We start from the raw sequence: 20,556 nt of genomic DNA on the forward strand, positions 1-20,556 counted from the left end.
GATGTTACCCTTCAAAGTGCCGAATAGCGATAACATTTATCGGTATGCCGTGCATTGTGTGCCGGATGTAGGTACCGAACCCAACTGCCTCTTTGATCTTATGGTAGATGAGATAGGAGGCCCTGAATTTTGGGGGTTGAAATAGTTATCTTTTTGGAAAATGATAAAAATAAATTAAATAAAAGTTTGGGGCTGAATTAATATTTTTTAAATTTGGGAATTAGATTAGACATCGACCATATTTAACGTGTCGTATTATCTAACTACTCAGTGGGCAAATTGTAACAAATTGATAACAAAAGTGAATGAGACAAATTTTTAAAATTTTAATGATCAGAATTGAATAAAATTAAAATAAGTGTGACTAATATGATTATTTACCCTTAAACTTTTCATGTAGTAGTGTTATAACCTATGAAACAATTCACGTGTATTTTATTATGGTTATGGTATACTTTTTTGTTGTAATAATTTAATATCGCCTTGTATTAATCTATAAAAATTAATTTCTTAAAAAATATTTTTATAATTAAAAATTTTCTTTTCTTAAAAATTATTTTTAAAAAAATACCTGGTTGCACTTCAACTTTTGGATTATCATTTCTGATAAAATGTTAAGTTTAGGTAAACTACACATTCAGTACGTAAATTATTAGTTTTGGCTCGTTTTAGTACTTAAGCTTTCAATTTTTTTAAAATACTTTTTATTTCATTTTAGTATCCTACAGTTAAAAAAGTTAATGTATTTAGTACTTAAACTATCAATTTTACTCCATTTTAGTACTTAAAATTTCAATTTTTTCAAAAATTTAACGTAAATTTTGAACGGGATATTAAAATGAAATAAAAACTAAATTTTAGGTATGATTTTGAAAAAATTGAAAGCTTAAGTATAAAAACGGACTAAAACTGATAGTTAAGGTACTAAAACCATAATTTATCTAAAAAGTTTATATATATACCCAAAAGCAAATGTTAATTTATAAATACATCAATTTATTCACATAAAACTGATGTAAATGGATTCTGCTTCACCATGAAGTTTCAACCGTAATAAGAATCCGTGAATCCAACTTCACATCAACATAATTTCTTAGAAGGCAATCTCAGCCGTTGAAATGGCTTACCTTTTGCCAATAAAAGTCGGTCAACTATATAACTGGGCCCAGTTAAACATCCCGTAGAATTGGTACAAGCCAATAGAAAACAAAGAATATATTATCTCAAAAATAAGTAATCTGATATTCGCACGAACTAATTTATTTCAATGATTAAGAAATTGTTTTGTTCCTTTAGGTCACGGGTTAGAGTACGCCATCGAATATAGCAGGGTGACTGAGTGTTTATTGTCAAATAGTTAAAATATTTAGAACAAATATTACTTTATAATCACCTTATCTTAATAAAAATAAAAGTAATCTGAAACTTTTTTGTATTATAAGGGAAAATTACAAATTCATCACTAAACTTTACTTTCTCTCTTGTTTGCTCACCGAACTTAAAAGTTTTCAATTTCCTTATTGAACTTGATACATTGAATTTTTTTGTCACTGAATTTACTCTCTCTCTCCTATTTTGGTCATTCTTCCTTTAAATACTTAACGAAGTTAAAAACGAAACTGTTTCAGAAAAAGAAAATTTTCTCCAAAACGACGTCATTTTGCATCTATATAACATCACATTTAACATTATTAATTATTTAACGACGAGTGACCAAAAGCATAATGTATTAAGTTCAATGAAAATTGAAAAAAAAATAAAGATAACATATACTTTTATATCCTTGTACTCTTCTGGTTTTGAGTGGAAGTGGCACATATTAGGATTTAATTGCAGTAACAGTATAATTTTATTATATCGTATTTATTGTGATTGTAAACATAATATGTAACATCCCAACTATGATTAGTGACTAAATTGTAAAATTTCAGAATTTGGTGATTAAAGTAGAAAAGTTGAATAGTTCAATGACTTATCTGCAAAATTCCTGAATGGTTGTTATTATTAAATGAATAAGGGCAAAATGATCATTTGACTTGGAAATGATAAGATAAGATATATATGGGGATAGGTTGAGATTTCTCCAAATCTCTTCATTCATTCTTCTTCTTTTCTTCTTCATAAGTGAGAGAGAGCCAAGCAAAGGTAAGTTTTCTGATTTGTTGATTATTTGTTGATTTAAGTATGGGTTTTGTTCCTTAAGTGATACTTAAGCTTAAGGAAAACTTAAGTTGTCTTAAAATCAAAGATGAATAAATTATGAGAGATTAAAACAAGAAGTTTCTAAATGAAATTCTAAAAAGAGTTGATAAAGAACTTTGAGATTTGACTTGTCATATAGGAGAATAAGAGTTATAAATGTTAGAAATAAGTTTGGATTACATAGAAAATTTAGTAAGATTCTTAGTTTTAAGAATTGAATGATATATGGGATAATAAAGTGTTGGAATGATAAAAGTAGTTAAAATGGTTGTAGTTAAGTTTAGTGGAATGAAAGAGTTTTATATGAGGAAATTCAGTAAAGAGTTGATAAATTTTCGGGTGAAAAAACATGTTTGGGTAGAGTGTATCGGTACCCTAAGTATGTGTACCGATACCTCTTGAATGAAAAATCACAGAATACAATCAGGGTACCGATACCTTAAGGAGTGTAACGGTACCCCCTAAAGGAAAAGTGAATATGGTCTATTAAATTCGTTTAAGTAATAGCATCGAGATATAAGTTAGGCTTCTGATAATGTCTCGTAAATTATATTTATGTAGATATGAGCCTAAACAAGTTCCAGAACAATTGACCAGTAAGATCGATCGAAGGAAGACAAATAGATCTAGGTGAGTGTATATGCATAACATGATACTGTAGTATATATGGTTGACATGACTATTATGTATGCATGAACACATGGATAGATTCATAGAGGTTATATGTTATTGGTGTGATATGGATATAAATAGTTATGATAACAATGTATAAATTATATTATTAAGTCTAAGTGGATTATGACCTAACTTGTTAGATGTTATGTGATTATGAGATTTTACCAACATTATATGATATACTGGATAAGAAACTAGGAGTTTATGGTATATGAATGAACATAAAGGTTATGTGAAATGAACTAGATGACTATATGAACATATGAAATATGACTAAGAACCATGTGATATGAAATGATAATGAAATATGAGATTCCATAAGAATATTACATGATATGTGATAAAAACCATGAGCTTATAAGAATATGTGATATACATGTCATATGAACAAAGAGAAGTGTTATAATTAAGTGACATATTATGAAACGATGAAAAGTGAAATGTACATGTGAATATGTGAAATGATATGAAAGAGAATGCCCATGTTATATGATATGAGCTATATGTATAGTTGGCATGCCAAGAGTCGAGGGTTACCTATGTCTTTCGGGACATATGGACAGAATACCTATGTCTTTCGGGACATATGGACAGTATACCTAGTTTTCGGGACATATGGACAGAATTACTATGTCTTTCGGGACATATGGACAATTACCTATGTCTTAGGAACATATGGATAGGTTCTTCGGACATTGATTGACTGTGGTGACATCATAATAGTGCACAACCTCAATGTACTCACGTACCTTAAAGCTCTCAATAATGCACATGGACTTACAAAGGTATCAAAAGTGTTTACATGATTACATGTTATCATGCTATTATCATTTACACTGAATTATCTGTGACATGATAGAATAACTAGTTATATGTTCATATGTATGCATTATTATATTATATTTATGCCTCACTAAGTCAATGACATAGCGTGTGATTGTTTCACACGTAGGTTCCGAGAAGAGGAAGATTGATAAAAGTTATGCAAGGCATGTCGTTTCTCCTTTCCAAAGATCAGATCAGAAAAAATGAATAGTTTGTATTTGTAATACTGATTTGGTTGGCATGTAATAAATGTTTAAATCGATATATTCTAATCGGTTTTGTAAAATCATATGATTGATTATGCAAGGTATCGATACCCCTGTAGCATTCTGGAAAATTTTTAGCATCGGTACTGTCATTACTGTCCACGTACTATTTGCCAGTATCAATACTATTCATACAGTATAGTATTATTTATAAAAACGTTTCTTTCCTTAAATTTTATAATTTTCTATTTTATAAATTTTTAATATAACTTCTTAAATTCGCTATAATAACATAAAACCTCACCTCTGTTGATGCATTAAATGATTAATTCCATGTATTTTGGTAAGAATCTTATAAAAAAATTTAGAGAGTGCAATTAGCTTATCATGTTGATTTACGCACGTTGATTTCATTTACAATTGATATATTCTATTTATATTATTCAAAATTAAGGTGATAGATTTAATTTATTTTAGGTATAACCACCGATATCTGATTTATCAACTAATCAGTTCGAGTACTACAGAGGTAAGGGCAACCCTCCCAATCCAATTTACTCTATTCATAATCCTCAGGATTCTAAACACTGACATTGCTTAAAGAATCTAGTGTCCCATCCCACAATATATCTAATTTGAATATACATTAGAACTATTTAAAAAGTGGATCTAAAATCAAATGGTTTTAATGATAAAAGAAAATATTATTTTTTAAAGGTCTTGAATTCGAACAGTTGTGTTTACAATAAGTATGTGTTGTCCATAGATTAAAAAAATTATAAATATATTATCTTATAATCATCTCAATTTGTTAGAAAAATATACTCAAAATACTTTTTATGTTATTTAAAATTGATTATTTATATTTTAACTTTTTATGAGTTATAAGATAGTATAATTTTTTACCTTTTTAATTTTATTAAAGATGTCATAAATATAATAAAAATATTACATAATGTATAAAAGCACGAACCCACTTACTTCATTAGTTAAACGAATGATTGTTATTTTAAATGTCCTACGTTTGAGTACCGACGACTACATCAGAGTGATTAAACGTTTATTGTCAAATGGTTGAGAGTATTTAGAACATATACTACTGTAACCACCTCAGATTATTAAAAAAATAAACTATGAATAAATTATGAATTTTATCACTCAATTTTGATCACATTTACGTATTGCAAGTTTTAAAAGTTGGGAGACCTAAATGCAAGCATCAGAAAAGTTCAGTGACTATTACTATATTTTACCCTATTTTATATTATTCACATGCACTATTTTTTTCTTTTAACTGGATGAAAATTATTTATGGGTAAACTACATCATTTGTCTTATAACAAATTGGTATAATTGTATTTGGTCCTTAATATTTATATAATTAATCAATTTAGTATTATTTTAACTTAATTTAATAAATTTAACAGCCAATCATTTTCTTATGGACTTTTAGTTGAATTTAGATTTAAAGAGATTCTATGAAATCTAAACTAATAAGAAACAATGAGGCAGGCTCAACGTTGTCTTGAATTTAGATGGAAGTATTGTCTCTGTTAACAAGATTGATATAATTACATATTTGATCCTCAATACTTATATAATCTATCAATTTAATCTTAATTTTAATTTAATTCAATAAATTTAATTTGTCAATCATTTGGTGACATATGTTGATTAAAGGATTTTTATAATTTAAATATATTTATTTTTAATTATTTATCATCTAATCAGATGGTGCCAATTATGTGGCCACATTTGTGGCTTGCTTACACGATAATATATATATATATATATAACAATAGAGTGAATCATACCTAGTCCATTAACTAATTTAGAAACACGATAATTTTTTTAATTTAATTAATAATTTTATTTTTTTATTAAAAACAAAATAAATTTAATTTTTTTCAATTATTTTCTAATGTGTAGTTTAAATTGTACAATTTAAAGTTGATTTTAATGATATTTAATTTCAGTCATGTTAATATAACTTAAAGTCGATTTGAACTACATAATTTAATAAAAAAAATAATTAAATTATAAAATGATTCATACATTATATTTTCTAATAAATAATAAAATTATTAATTAATTTAAAAATCCTCAATTTAAATCATATAAAAATATAAAAATATTACATTGTATAATCTTTTATAAACTAGTGTTTAATTATGTTAAATCTTTTCATTTATGATTTGCTTCAATGGTTTGATTCTCCTAATTTTATTATATTGCCCCAGGTTCGAATCCCTCTGTTTTTGTTTTTGTTTCCTATTATGGCAATTACTAAAGCATAAAATATATACTCTATTGAGCAATTTATTAATTCGCAGTGGTTTGGTGTGCGATATCTACTCTTAGGTCTTGGGTTCGACCCCCTCCATTTGCCTTTAAGTCTTTCTTTCTTCAATTTTCTTCCAACCAAAAAATGACACGTGTTATAATTTAATTGAATAAAAAACTATTAAAATAAATAAATTAAATTATATAAAATCTTTTAATCTAATGATGACACACGTCACTACATGATTGGTTGAATAAATTTATTGAATTAAATTAAAATTAAGACTAAATTGATGAAATGTATAAATACTAAGGACCAAATAAAAATTATACCAATTCTGTTAACAGACAAATGATGTAGTTTACCCATAAATAATTTTCATCCAATTAAAAGAAGAAAAAAACAGTACATGTGAATAATATAAAATATAAGCAGCAGAACAACTGTTAAAAAATTAATTTTTTTGTATAAATTATTGGAGTCCAGCTTCAAATCCGCGTATCTTCGCTATTCCAGCTTTTATTGTTCTTTCTTTCCCCCCTTTTTTTCCCATTTATTTTCTCTCCGATTATTAGGGTTTTATTCAGCTCCTGACGCCTCTTTTTCGATCGGCTAAAGGTAAATTCTGCATCGAATTTGTTGCATTTTTTTTAAAGTCATACTTTTTCCGATTTAATTGCCGTCAGTTTCATTTATGGTCTGTAGTTAGGGTTTTGAATAGTGATTTTGTTGTATATTCGCTGCTGAACGCATTGATCCGCGCTTTTTTTCTCTTTCTCTTTCTCTCTCTTTCGTACGGTTCATATTCCATAGCTTCTGTTTATTTGGAGTACTACTTCGAGTATTAGATTTTTATTGGAAATATTTGAGTGATCGAATTTCTTCTTGTTTTATTGTATTTAATTTTAATCGAATTTGATGTGGTAGATTCTTTTTTTTTTTTACTTTCTCAAATGTTAAATTAAGTTTTGATGTCTGATTTCTACATTGATCTTAAATATTTAAGCGTTCATCTCACCTGCTGAATAAGTCAGTGGAGGTGAAAATTGGGTTTTGATGGATCATTGATTCACTAGCCGCATGTTGGTGTTATTCCTGTTACTATCGATTCTTTTCTTTCAGTTAATTTTAAGGGAACTGTTCTATGTTATTTTTCCTTCTATTTGGATGTGTCCGTTGTTATGCTGTCCTTTTTACCCTTAATTTAGATCTAGATTTGAGGTGCTGGAATGTTGATGCTGTTTAGCACTGGATTTCTGTGTATCTAATTGATTAAACCTTTTATGCTTTTGGAAATATTACAGCAAATGGAGGTTACCCAAGTGCTTTTGAATGCACAATCAATAGATGGGGCTGTTCGAAAGAATGCAGAAGAGAGCTTGAAACAGTTTCAGGAGCAGAACCTTCCTGGTTTCTTGCTTGTACTCTCTGGGGAATTGGTAAATGAGGAGAAGCCTGTGGAAACACGCAAGCTAGCGGGTTTGATACTTAAGAATGCGTTGGATGCTAAGGATCAGCAGAGGAAGGTTGAGCTAGTTCAAAGATGGCTGTTGTTGGATGGCAATGCCAAGAGCCAGATTAAGTCTGGCTTACTTAAGACACTTTCTTCTCCAGTATCTGATGCTAGGTCAACTGCATCTCAAGTTATTGCCAAGGTTGCTGGCATTGAGTTGCCACATAAACAGTGGCCCGAGTTGATAGGTTCGCTCTTATCAAATGTTCATCAGCTACCAGCTCAAGCTAAGCAAGCCACTTTGGAAACTCTTGGGTATTTGTGCGAAGAGGTCTCCCCTGATGTCATTGACCAAGATCAAGTAAATAAAATACTTACAGCTGTAGTTCAAGGCATGAGTGCTTCTGAAGGGAACATTGATGTGAGGCTTGCTGCCACAAGAGCACTTTACAACGCTCTGGGATTTGCTCAGGCAAATTTCAGCAACGATATGGAGCGTGATTATCTCATGAGAGTTGTTTGTGAGGCAACCCAGTCCCCTGATGTGAGAATAAGGCAAGCGGCTTTCGAGTGTTTGGTTTCAATTTCATCAACTTATTATGATAAACTAGTCCCTTATATCCAAGATATTTTTAGCATCACAGCAAAGGCTGTGAGAGAAGATGAGGAGCCAGTGGCTCTTCAAGCGGTTGAGTTTTGGAGTTCAATATGTGATGAAGAGATAGATATTTTGGAAGAATATGGAGGTGATTTTACTGGAGACTCTAATATTCCTTGCTTTTATTTTATCAAGCAAGCAATTCCTGCCCTTGTTCCTATGTTGTTGGAGACACTATTGAAGCAGGAAGAGGGTCAGGATCAGGATGAAGGGGCGTGGAACATTGCGATGGCTGGCGGAACCTGTCTTGGGTTGGTTGCAAAGACTGTAGGAGATGATATTGTCCCTCTTGTTGTGCCATTCATTGAGGAGAACATAACAAAACCTGATTGGAGGCAGAGGGAGGCGGCAACTTACGCCTTTGGTTCAATCCTGGAGGGCCCTTCCCTGAAAAATTGATTCCACTTGTGAATGTTGCCTTGACATTCATGCTTACTGCCTTGATGAAGGACCCGAATAGCCACGTCAAAGACACTACGGCCTGGGCCCTTGGACGAATTTTCGAGTTCCTTCATGGCTCAGCTGTAGATACACCCATCATCACTCAGGCAAATTGCCAACAAATCATAACAGTTCTGCTACATAGTATGAAGGACACCCCAAATGTTGCTGAGAAGGCCTGTGGTGCTCTCTATTTTCTTGCTCAGGGTTACGAGAAGTGGGTCCATCATCTCCTTTAACTCCCTTTTTCCAGGAAATTGTGCAGTCTCTTCTCACTGTCACTCATCGTGAAGATGCTAGGGAATACCGGTTGAGGACAGCTGCATATGAGACATTAAATGAAGTGGTGAGGTGTTCAACAGAAGAGACAGCTCCATTGGTGTTGCAATTGGTGCCTATCATTATAATGGAGCTTCATAGCACCCTTGAGGGCCAGAAACTGTCATCCGATGAAAAGGAGAAGCAGAGTGAACTGCAAGGCCTTCTTTGTGGATGTTTACAGGTCATTATCAGAAGCTTGGTTCATCGGAATCAACCAAGCCTGTGTTCATGCAGTTTGCAGATCAGATAATGGGGCTTTTCCTAAAGGTTTTTGCTTGTTGGAGTGCAACTGTGCACGAGGAAGCCATGCTTGCAATCGGGGCCATTGCTTATGCAATAGGACCTGATTTTGCGAAATACATGCCAGAATTTATAGGTACTTAGAAATGGGCCTTCAGAATTTCGAAGAGTACCATGTCTGTGCTGTCACAGTTGGTGTTGTGGGTGATATTTGCAGGGCATTAGAGGAAAAAATTGTTCCTTACTGTGATGGGATTATGACACAACTGCTCAAGAATTTATCGAGCAACCAGTTGCATAGGTCTGTGAAGCCTCCTATATTTTCATGCTTTGGCGACATTGCATTGGCAGTAGGAGAGTATTTTGAGAAGTACTTAATGTGGGCCATGTCTGCGCTTCAAAGCGCTGCAGAGTTGTCTACCCATACAGCAGGTGATGAAATTGATAGAGTACATAAATACCCTGAGAAATGGAATACTGGAGGCATATTCTGGGATTTTCCAAGGGTTTAAGAATTCTCCGAAAACCCAGCTTTTGATTCCCTATGCACCTCATATCCTCCAGTTCATAGATGGCATATACATGGAGAAAGACATGTGAGTTCTAAAAGATACTTTTTGCTCAATTGAATGGCTTCTCTTTTGACGTTTGGTTATTAACATTTTTCTTATGTTCCGTATTTTCCCTTAGGGATGATGTGGTCATGAAGACTGCCATTGGTGTCCTTGGAGATCTTGCTGATACCTTAGGCAGTCATGCCGGTTCTCTGATACAGCAATCCGTCTCGAGCAAAGACTTTTTAAATGAATGCTTGTCTTCGGAAGACCCTATTATCAAAGAATCAGCTGAATGGGCGAAGTTGGCCATTACTCGTACCATTTCTGTTTGAGGGTGTTGCCATTCAGCTTCAGCTTGTTTATTTTCTTTTGGGGAGTCCATGCATCTGGGTGTGTTGAGTTGAGGGTCTGGGATTGCATGTGTCAAGTCATAGCGCATTGTCCGACAACTGAAGTTGTCCGTCTTCAAGTTGTCACTAACTCTTGCATCATCATCAATGGGTCAGATTCCATCATTAACCATGGAAGAAGTGGATAGATATGGTTTCGGAGAAGTTTGTCACGGGAGGATACTGAGTAGCTCAGCGCCTTGCAGTTAGGAAACGACCAATCTGTCAATAGAAGCATTTTTTGCCTAGGAGCGGTTTTTGGCTGTTAAATTGCAGGTTACTGGAAACAGATGATTCATGATCAGTTTCAAAGTGCTGCTGAAGTCCAAGACATCTCATATGCTTCACATCACCATAGCCGTTTGATCTCCGAGTTTTGGTTCCGAAGTCTGCTTCTTTTGTATAATTTGGTTTTGATGGGGTCTAGAGTTAACCATATACACTGCATGCTATTGGGAGCATTGCATCCAGCATTTTGTTTTCTTTTTTTTTCTTTCCAAAAGAAGATTCAATTGTTCAAATATCATGCATTCATATTTTTTTCTGTTTTGAAATTGCTTTGTTTTTACTATTGTTCAATAGTACTGTTTCTCCTTGAACAATTACATCGAATTAAAATTCTCAGGTCACTTATGAGTATATATATATATGTAATCCAATTATAATATGATAAAATTAATTTGTAATTTTGTTCAAGTATAATGATCCTGCAGTAGTGTCGCTTATGGTATATGGCAGGAAGCAGGTTTGGCGTGCCCCCGACAGTTTCTGCACCATCCTGTTATCACTGAGCTGGAACGAGTGATCGAGTGCTTGTGTGTTGCTTATGGTCTTTTAGAAACAAAAAAATGTTGGAATTCGGTGTGTCACAGGTCGCTGAAAGGCCTTTCATGAGTGGAAGTAGGGTTCTCGAGTAAACTGTGCTTCATGCTCACCCTTTGAATGTAGGGTTGAACTGTTGGGTTAGACCGAGAGAGGGCGAGCTTAAATGTAACTGCCTGCTTCAGCGATGAGGCTTGTACAGGATTTACAGCTGTTGTTCCAGACCTTAACCGGTTATAAAAGAATGGTGACAATTATCCGACTTTAGCCGAAGCCTTTTCCATTTGAGACGCACTTCCATGGCTGCGGAAGTTAGGATTCGATTCGAATGCTTGAGCGTTGTCGTGTTAATATGATCGAATCGGGTTCGTACAGCTGTTGAACGCTCATCGTTCAAGAATAGGTTGTGAACTGCTCGTCTGAATATGAAATGCTTATAAAATGAAAATATAGTAAAATTTATATCATGCGTATGGCTGCTGTTGTTAAATGTTAGGCCTTATCCTACTTAACATGGCACAGCAACAAACTGTGCTACTCCGACAGTGGAAAGTATTCGCGGTGGTACCTTGGTGACACAGCTTGCAGAGTCGTAACCCGGGGTGGTGCTTCAGCATGGCGGCACAGCCCCTCTCGAGCAGAGTGAATTTTCTAATGTACAAGAATTGGCTTGTACATCATCTATGAAGACAGCAGGTGCTCTATTCGACCAAGTGAAGCTCTTGATGCAAAACCGGGACGAAATGATCAAGTCGGGCCGCCTGTCAATCGACCACTCTGCTACAACCGTAAGAGATGAAGGCATCCTTTCCCTTCGGAGTGATTGCATTTTGTTTTGTCCCAGGTAGCTGCCATTACTGTCCTACGCAATAGGGTTGGCAATATATTAACCTAACCAAATAACTAAAACAGATGATGGTTATGATGGACCTAAATTTAATAACAACTTGTAACCTTTTTTTAACAAAATATTTTATAAGGTACAACTGAATAATCTCTCCTTTGTTTTCTTCAGGAAACGGGACAGAGTATTTAGCTGCTAAGTTGGGAATCTACCTGCCCGTGATGAAGGTAAATTGGGAATTGCTGATAAGACAGTGAATGCAGCGACGAAGTCTATTAGATAACACGTAATTAATACATAACTTCATAAACCACCAAAATTAAACCGAATTCAAGTCAACATTTAACCAAAATTAAACCGAATTCAAGTCTATTAGATAACACGTAATTAGTTCTCAATGATTTAACATGACAAGAAGATGATGCCACTTGTTAGAACCAAACCATAAATAAATATGAAAATTAAAACAAGATCTAATCATGTCAAACCATCAAGAATAGAATAAATATTAGATTTGCGGAACCGTACTTGAATTAATCAATAAGTTGAAATCCTTGAGTATATCTTTGGTACCTAAACTATAAATTTTAGTATCAAACTTTCAATTTTTTAAAGTTATACCCAGAGTTTAGTTTTTAGTTTTTATTTTATTTTAGTACCACTGTTAAAAACTTAACGTTAAGTTTTGATTTTTTTTGAAAGTTTAGGTACTAAAACGGACCAAAACCAATAGTTTGGGTACTAAATGCGATGAGTTCTTAACTATAGGGTACTAAAATGAAATAAAAACTAAACATTAAATATGATTTTAAAAAAATTAAAAGTTTAAGTACTAAAACATATCAAAACTGATAGTTTAAGAACTAAATTCGTAGTTTACCCAAAAATATCATGTTAATATTAAAAACATTTTTATGGTGACATTTATAGTCTTTTCTGAGGACTTTGAATTTGAAGGAAGAATTAAGGTCAAAAAATTGTTTTTGATGTTCAAGTTTTCATATATATTATTAGTAGAAAAACTCTTCGAACACAACCAAAATTTTTCGGTTACAATCGATTTTATTATATTTTATATTAACCGATTATATTTTAAACTCGTTGTGAATGAATTACGAAGCAAATCGAGTTGGCCGAAAATCCGAGAAAAAGCTCCATATTAATATGGAACAACTTGTTTGTACTTGATCCGAATAGATCACAACTTTATTTAGGGTTAGCATAACCTCCTCACTCTCACCGCCAAACCCTTCCTCTTGAATCCTCAAAACCCTCTTGAGCTGCTCTAGTAACTTGGCCTCGCCCTTTCCTAGTCGGGTCTGAATCGAAACCAAACAACCCAAAGCCTCCCCTGCGATAACATAGATCGACGTTACATGTTTATATGAGAAGAATCATGTTTTTTCATTATCAGTAGGATCATATCCTCGTACCCAAGTCCGAATATGTGCCGAACAAGGACTATCCCATGTGAACAGTGCTCCCACCCTGAGAGACATTTATGGATATCGACAGATCGGTTTATCACTAAGGCTTGAGAAAAACAATGCATTACAATTTACTGAATACGTTCAGATATTAAGTCATAATCATGCATCGAACACACCTTCCCACAGCATGTAGTAGTTCAGCCAAATCTATCCGCATATTCTCCATCATGCTATCATCTAACGGCATATAACTCGAATCTTTTATTATCTGGAGAGCCTTTTTGTATAAATCAATGGCTGCATCTGCATTTTCTGTAAATAAACGTGGTACGATGAACTATACTTGCAATTTAGGCTTTCGAATTACTGGAGAACGTCTAATGATTGAAAAATCAACGCAAAGGCCCCGAATTCTGGTTGCGCTACCTTTTGCACATTTTACATGGGCTAAGGAACACATAGCAAGTCCGACTCTTCCATCATTCTTCCCATATTACTTAGTCCTCACTAACCTAATAAAAGCGTCTTCTGCACCGGTAACTTTGCTCTCCTTCATTAAAAGACTTCCGAGACCAAACAAAGGTACAATAAGATCCTCACTTGCAACGCCTCTACTTAGTTCCAAGATGTGAATCACACGATGATAAATATCGACTGCTTGTGTAGCTTTTGCAGTAGAACTAAGAACTTTTGCCATTCCCGACAATGGTGTGACAAGGAAAACACTATTATTACCTAGGAGAATACATGCATTTTGAGATAATCAGCACTGATTTAAGCTCACGCAATGTCAACGGAAAAAATAGGCAACAATGATTAAGGCCCGTACCATGTTTGTTCTCTAGAATATCCGTAACTCATTTATTAATAAGCAAGGATTTCTCGAACTCGCCCAGATTTGAATGCATGCTTCCCATATGCACAAGTATAGAGTCGAGAAGGGGTTCATCATCGTTTTGATCATCTGTAATCTCACTAATCTGCCATCATGAAATTATGTACAACATTAAAAGAGGAAACAAGAAGAATAGTTGTTACTGTATTCAGCGCTTTAGTGTTTATCTATCACTTGGGATGTTGGAACTTAACCTTTAAAACCTATTACCCACTAGAACAGACATTCAACATGTAACCCAAGGCGATGACATCAAGAATAGCAGCTTCTTCCATGCCTTTTGAACCAGCATTCATCCGTTCCTTTACACCTTCATAATTTGCTTGAAGAAGGTCTACAGCATCTTTCTCATTCCCGGTCGTAATCAAAGTTCTGACTTCATTGAACAGCTCTTGAAGCTGTCTCTCAAAGTCGCTGACACTGTCAGAGGCACTTGCTTCATCAAACACTGTTTTAGACCTGATAATAACAGATGGTAGGAATATGATTTTTGTAAATAGAAACTTCAAAACATTGCCAATGTTTTCCGGCTTCTTAATTTTTGTAGACTCGACAATTAGAGACTGGCTACTGACTGATACAACTAAACAGCAAATGATGAACTCAGAACAATGTCAAGATCATTTCATAGGTCAGACTTAATGGTAAAGACCTATGTTATTTGTACTTGAGTACCGGGCAGGTTTTTCTACAATTTTTTCAAGGATCATATCTCCATAGTTATGTCCAAATATGCATTGGAATCATGTTCTTTAAGAAAAATGAAGAATCATAGCAACACAAACAATGTTTGAATCATAAGAATTTCAGATGAATGCAAAACCCTATTTCACTCGGACTCGAATACCGGAAACTGGTTTTCCTGGTCATATCTCCATAGATTTGTCAAAACATGCATAGGAAAGGGATACCATGTAACATAAAGCACAAGAATTTCAGACGTCCCAAGAGGTAAATCATGGGTACTTAAGAGAAACCCCCACCTGTGGAAGCCAGAAGCAGCAGCATCTTGATGAGGAGAGACATGGGTTTCTAATGAATCAACTGCAGACAAAGGTTTTAACAACAATCTCAAACAATTAAATTTTAAACTGTACTTTTGTACATCATTTTAAAAAATCCATTTCTACAATACTTTTAAAAATTACTTTTCAAAAGTTATAATAAACGTACACTTAAAATTATCACTTTAAAATCTTTTATTCAATGAAAACAACCACAATTAACTCCTATAGCAACCTTACCCCATTTTAGTAGAGCAGAAATGAAGTATTTGAATAAATTAGAATATTTAAAGTTTGAGGACCAATTTAGAATAAAGATTATAATTTAAAGATGTGTGGTACAATTAACTCAATTTTTTAGTTAAAAACCTAACTAAATTGATGTTAGATGTTATAGATATTTTTATATACTTTTAAGTAAAATTTAATAAATTTATTTTTATATAAAATATTTTCGTTTTAAGTGTGATAAAATAAATATAAAAATCTCATAATAGAAAGATTTAATACATGAAATTTTATTTTTAAACTAAAATATTTTTACTATGTTAAAGACATTTTTTTTAAAAAAATATTAAAATCAGTTTTTAACTTTACAAACGAGATTAAAAAAGTAATAAATATCTTTGAGTATACCAACGAGATTGGTTCAAGTGGTAAGCAGTTTGATATTGCTTAAGCAATGTCCTAGATTCAAGTCCTTGAGCATGCAGAAAATTCATGTTGGGAGACTCACCCACCAAAATCAGGCGTGCGACCTGGATCAGTCCAGATTAGTTAGGGTGAAGCCTTGGAACCAAAGGACAACTAAAAAAAATATTTTTGATTATAATTTTAAAAACAAAATATAGAACATTTTTTATAGTTTGTATAAAAACCATTAGGGTAAAGTACATAAATAGTCTTCGACTATAGAGTATTGTTTTATTAAGTTTCTTATAATTAAAAGTTACAAAATGGTTATTTGATTATATAGTATTGTTTTGTTGAGTCTCTCGACTATTAAAAGTTCTACAATGAGATTAGATTTTATAATATCACAGTCAACATGTTAAAGTTTAACTCAGAATATCGTCAAATTTTTAACGAAAAAGAACGAGTTCGAAACATAATGAATAGTCGGATGACCATTTTGTAACTTTTAATAGTCGAGGGACTCAACAGAGCAACACTGTATAGTTAAAGGACTATTTTGTAACTTTTAATAGTCGAGGGACTCAACAGAGCAACACTGTATAGTTAAAGCACTATTTTGTAATTTTTAATAATTAAAGTACTTAATGAAGCAGTACACTATAGTCGAGGGACCATTTGTGCACTTTACCCAAACATTATTTAGCATTTGAATAATAAAACAGTAAAAAGAAAGGAAAAACCAACCAAGAAAATAATTGCTTGAGAAGAGAGGAAAGAGGGCGGTTTGGTTAAGGGGAAGTCCATTCTTTCTCTCCCTATTTCATTTTTCTGATTATATTCTCTTCTTCTTCCTCTAATTCATATTTGAAGAAACAAAAACAGAGATGGCTAATTGTTTAGGAAAATGAATAGGATTTCGAGAGGAGAAGAAGAGAATCAGGCAAAGTTGGGGCTTTATATTGTAAATTTCCTTTGAATTTCTGGGTTTTGATTCAAATTAATAACAGAGTCTGAGATTTTCTGGGGGAGCCGGTGTGTGAATGGAGTTTGATAATATCGAGTGTGTGTCGTCCTCAGAGGGATTGAACGAGGATGAGATCCATCACCATAATCCTCACCATCCAAACCCTCATCATGGTCACCATCAACTCTCATCATCAAAGCCTCACAATGGAGCCAACAACGCCAACAATGTCGTCGGCGCTACGGGGATCACTCCCGCTACCAGCGTCCATGAGTTGTTAGAATGTCCTGTTTGTACCAATTCTATGTACCCACCAATCCATCAGGTCTTCGGTGTTCTTTTTTTTCAATTTAATTGTGTTTTCTTTGTATTAAAATCTCGGGTTTTCTTTTGTTAGTTTTGCTATTTTTTGGTTGATTTTGTTCGTTGATGGGTTCGAATAGATTTGCCTTGCATTCTGTTCGGATTTTCATTATGTTATGATTCGAGATTGTTTCTTCGTTGGATTTGGGTTCAGAAATTTTAAACCGCATTGTTTGTTTAATGTTTACTTTTCAAATTTGGCTTGAATTTCTGGATTTTTTTAACATATATCTTTGGATGGCTGCTTCAGAAATTAGGGTTATTCAATAATGTTTTATGACTGTTTGTTATCAAATAAGATTGAAATGAACTTTGTATTGATGCTTATAACTGAATGATTGTTACTTAGAACTGGATGTAGGGAACATCGGATTGATCTTGTGGTCATGTTGAAGAGTCTTTTCCTAATTAGAAATGATTTGGATTGCTGGAGGATGTTTTTTGTAAATATTTGGTGTGATGTTCTGCTTGTTAATTGTTGTTCTCTATCAAAGATAAGAGATGATATAGATCCGGAATTTGGGATAACCTGAGATTTTCTGTTTTTGCTCGGCTTTAAGCCGGAGAATGTTGTGATGGAATGAGACTCCAAGATCATTACATTTTTGTTTGATTATATAGTGAGTATAGATGAAGGGTATTTGTAAATAATGGACGATAAATTGCTCGTTTAACATGTCTCTTTTTTGCAGTGCCAAAACGGGCATACACTTTGTTCTACCTGTAAAGTAAGAGTACACAACCAGTGTCCCACTTGTAGATTGGAACTGGGTGATATTCGATGTTTAGCACTGGAGAAAGTGGCCGAGTCCCTTGAATTGCCTTGCAAATACTGCACTCGTGGATGCCCTGAAATATTTCCGTATTACAGCAAGCTCAAACACGAGGTGATTTGCAATTTCAGACCATACAATTGCCCTTATGCCGGATCTGAGTGCTCGGTTGTTGGGGATATTCCCTTCCTGGTTGCTCATCTGAGAGATGATCACAAGGTTGACATGCACACGGGAAGCACGTTTAACCATCGTTATGTGAAGTCCAACCCTCGAGAAGTTGAAAATGCTACTTGGATGTTAACAGTAAGTTTTTAGTATCTTCCATATAGGCCTTTGTTCAGCTGTGCCATCTTTTGATTAGTTATTTCTAGGATGCTACATGTTGCGAGTAGCCGAATAAACTCTGTAACAATCTTCTTAATACAATTCTTGATCTGCTGGCTTATCTGCTCTTTGTTAGGTCTTCCATTCTTTTGGTCAATATTTCTGCCTTCACTTTGAAGCCTTCCAGCTCGGTATGGCCCCGGTCTACATGGCATTTCTCCGTTTCATGGGTGATGAAGTAGAAGCTAGGAACTATAGTTACAGCCTTGAGGTTGGAGCAAACGGACGGAAACTTACATGGGAAGGTACCCCACGTAGCATCCGTGATAGTCACCGGAAAGTCAGGGACAGCCATGATGGTTTGATTATCCAACGGAACATGGCACTTTTCTTCTCTGGTGGAGATAGGAAGGAGCTGAAGCTGAGGGTTACCGGAAGGGTATGGAAGGAACAGCAAAATCCCGAGGCCGGCCCGTGCATACAGAACTTTACTTGAATCAATTTTTAACAACTTCTCGGTTTGTTGAACGATTTCCGGTCGTGTGTTCCACCTCTGCCAACCTCCTTCTGGGATGGTGAATGGATAGTAAGTTTTCAGCGTCTATTGAAATGTGTAATAGACATGATGTTTTCCCCTAACCTTCCGTTTGCAAGCTTTGAGTATGATAATTAATTGTGTCTGGTACCTTATCTTTCGTCAGTGAGTGCTTTTTTTTTTTCTTTTTTTATCTAAAGACATGTTATAGTATAGACAATATATTTATTTATATACTCAAGGATGGTATCTTTTATCTGATGCGTTGACTACTATTTATAGTATTATTTATGACTACAAAGTAGTATTTGTTCTAAACACTTTCAATCATTTGACAATTGACGTTCAACCAATTTACTGCAGTCGTTGGTGTTTAAACTTGTGACCTCTAGGAACAATAACAATTTGTTTATTCTAGGAATAACAACGATTTCTTAACCACTGAAGTAAGTTGGTTCGTGCATTTTAGAAGACAAAATGATCTCGATTTTGTGAGTTCTTCTCATGGGCTTCTCTATTATTTTGCCTGCCAATCCATCTTTATCAACAAAATCTATCTTTATCAATGTAGTTGGTTCAAGTAGAAAGCAGTTTGATATTGCTTAGGCAAGTCTCAAGCTCGAGTTCTTATGCAAGTAAAAAATCTCCGTTGGGAGATTCGCTCACCAAAACTAGATGTTTGACCTGAATTAGTTAGAATCTGTCAAGGCAAAGTCTTAAAATCAAGAAGGGTAATAAAAAAAATCTAATCTTTATAGTCACGAATCATGTTTTCTAAAATAGGAATACGTTATAAATATATGAAGCTATCTATAAATTGACAGTAAAATCTATGGTACTCTAACTCTTTCATTTCGTTTGGATCATTTGATTATTTTTTTAAAAATCATATTTAATGTAACGCTTTAGTTTTATTTTGGTCATTCAACGTTAAAAAATCCAACATAATTACTGATGTGCCATTTTTATTTTTATTTTCTAATGACAAAGTGACATTCTCTTACGGTGACACGTCAATATCACTGTTAGTTTTTTAACGACAGGTGACTAAAATGATACTAAAATAAAACGTTATGCATGATTTTGAAATAAAAAAGCTGGGTGACCACAATGAAAAAATAATAATAATTGGAATACAAAATGTGTAATTTACCCTAAAATCTATAGAAAAAATATTTAAAACCCTCACCTTCAACACAAAGCATTCATCTATAGAGTAAAAAATCCATAACTTTGAAACAAAGCATTCACCAGAGAAGCCTAAGTGTACTTAAGGGGTGATAGTGGTATAATATGATTTTTATGGACTTGGACTAAATTTAGTTTAAATAATGGTTAAGTATATAGATAAATATTCACAAATTGGTGGTGGAAGAAAAATATTTCATAAATATGATTATATGACAGTATGTAGAGTTAAATCATCATCGTTCAAATTTTGGTGCGTGTGAATAGAACAAATTAGGTTGAGAGGGTCGTCTTCACCTCTACAGTACCTGATCTGAATTAATAGATAGTCAATAAATCGGAAAACAGTAATTAATTCAAAAGAAATCCACCGCCCCCTCATCATCGTTCAATCTTCTGACGCCCGTGGTGTGCAATGTCACCATCTTCAGCACCGTGGTCACCTTCTGATCAAAATCTTGTCGAGAACTCGTTGTGGATCTCCATCGTTTTCCATAGAAAAGCCTTAAAAGCCTCGTCGGAAA

General features: G+C 33.7%; 1 protein-coding gene and 2 pseudogenes across 2 annotated transcripts; 2 read left to right on the forward strand and 1 right to left on the reverse strand.

Annotated features, from left to right (window-relative positions):
- Positions 1 to 6,686: 6,686 nt before the first annotated feature.
- Positions 6,687 to 10,853, forward strand: LOC120206664 (annotated as a pseudogene).
- LOC120206667 (E3 ubiquitin-protein ligase SINAT5-like) lies at positions 8,336 to 19,105 on the forward strand. 2 transcript variants are annotated; one of them, XM_039206249.1, is made up of 4 exons: positions 8,336 to 8,346; positions 16,829 to 17,171; positions 17,902 to 18,288; positions 18,446 to 19,105. In XM_039206249.1, exons 2-4 carry the CDS (start codon positions 16,923 to 16,925, stop codon positions 18,803 to 18,805), a joined length of 996 nt encoding a protein of 331 aa, XP_039062180.1. In that variant the 5' UTR covers positions 8,336 to 8,346; positions 16,829 to 16,922; the 3' UTR covers positions 18,806 to 19,105. The 2 variants fall into 2 exon arrangements, with proteins under 2 accessions (XP_039062180.1, XP_039062179.1); XM_039206248.1 differs by lacking the exon at positions 8,336 to 8,346 and having other exon boundaries at positions 16,641 to 17,171.
- Positions 11,684 to 15,491, reverse strand: LOC120206575 (annotated as a pseudogene).
- Positions 19,106 to 20,556: the final 1,451 nt, after the last annotated feature.

The sequence above is a fragment of the Hibiscus syriacus genome, unplaced genomic scaffold, assembly GCF_006381635.1.
Source record: "Hibiscus syriacus cultivar Baekdansim isolate YM2019G1 unplaced genomic scaffold, ASM638163v2 tig00013960_pilon, whole genome shotgun sequence".
In the NCBI taxonomy this organism is placed as follows: Eukaryota; Viridiplantae; Streptophyta; class Magnoliopsida; order Malvales; family Malvaceae; genus Hibiscus; species Hibiscus syriacus.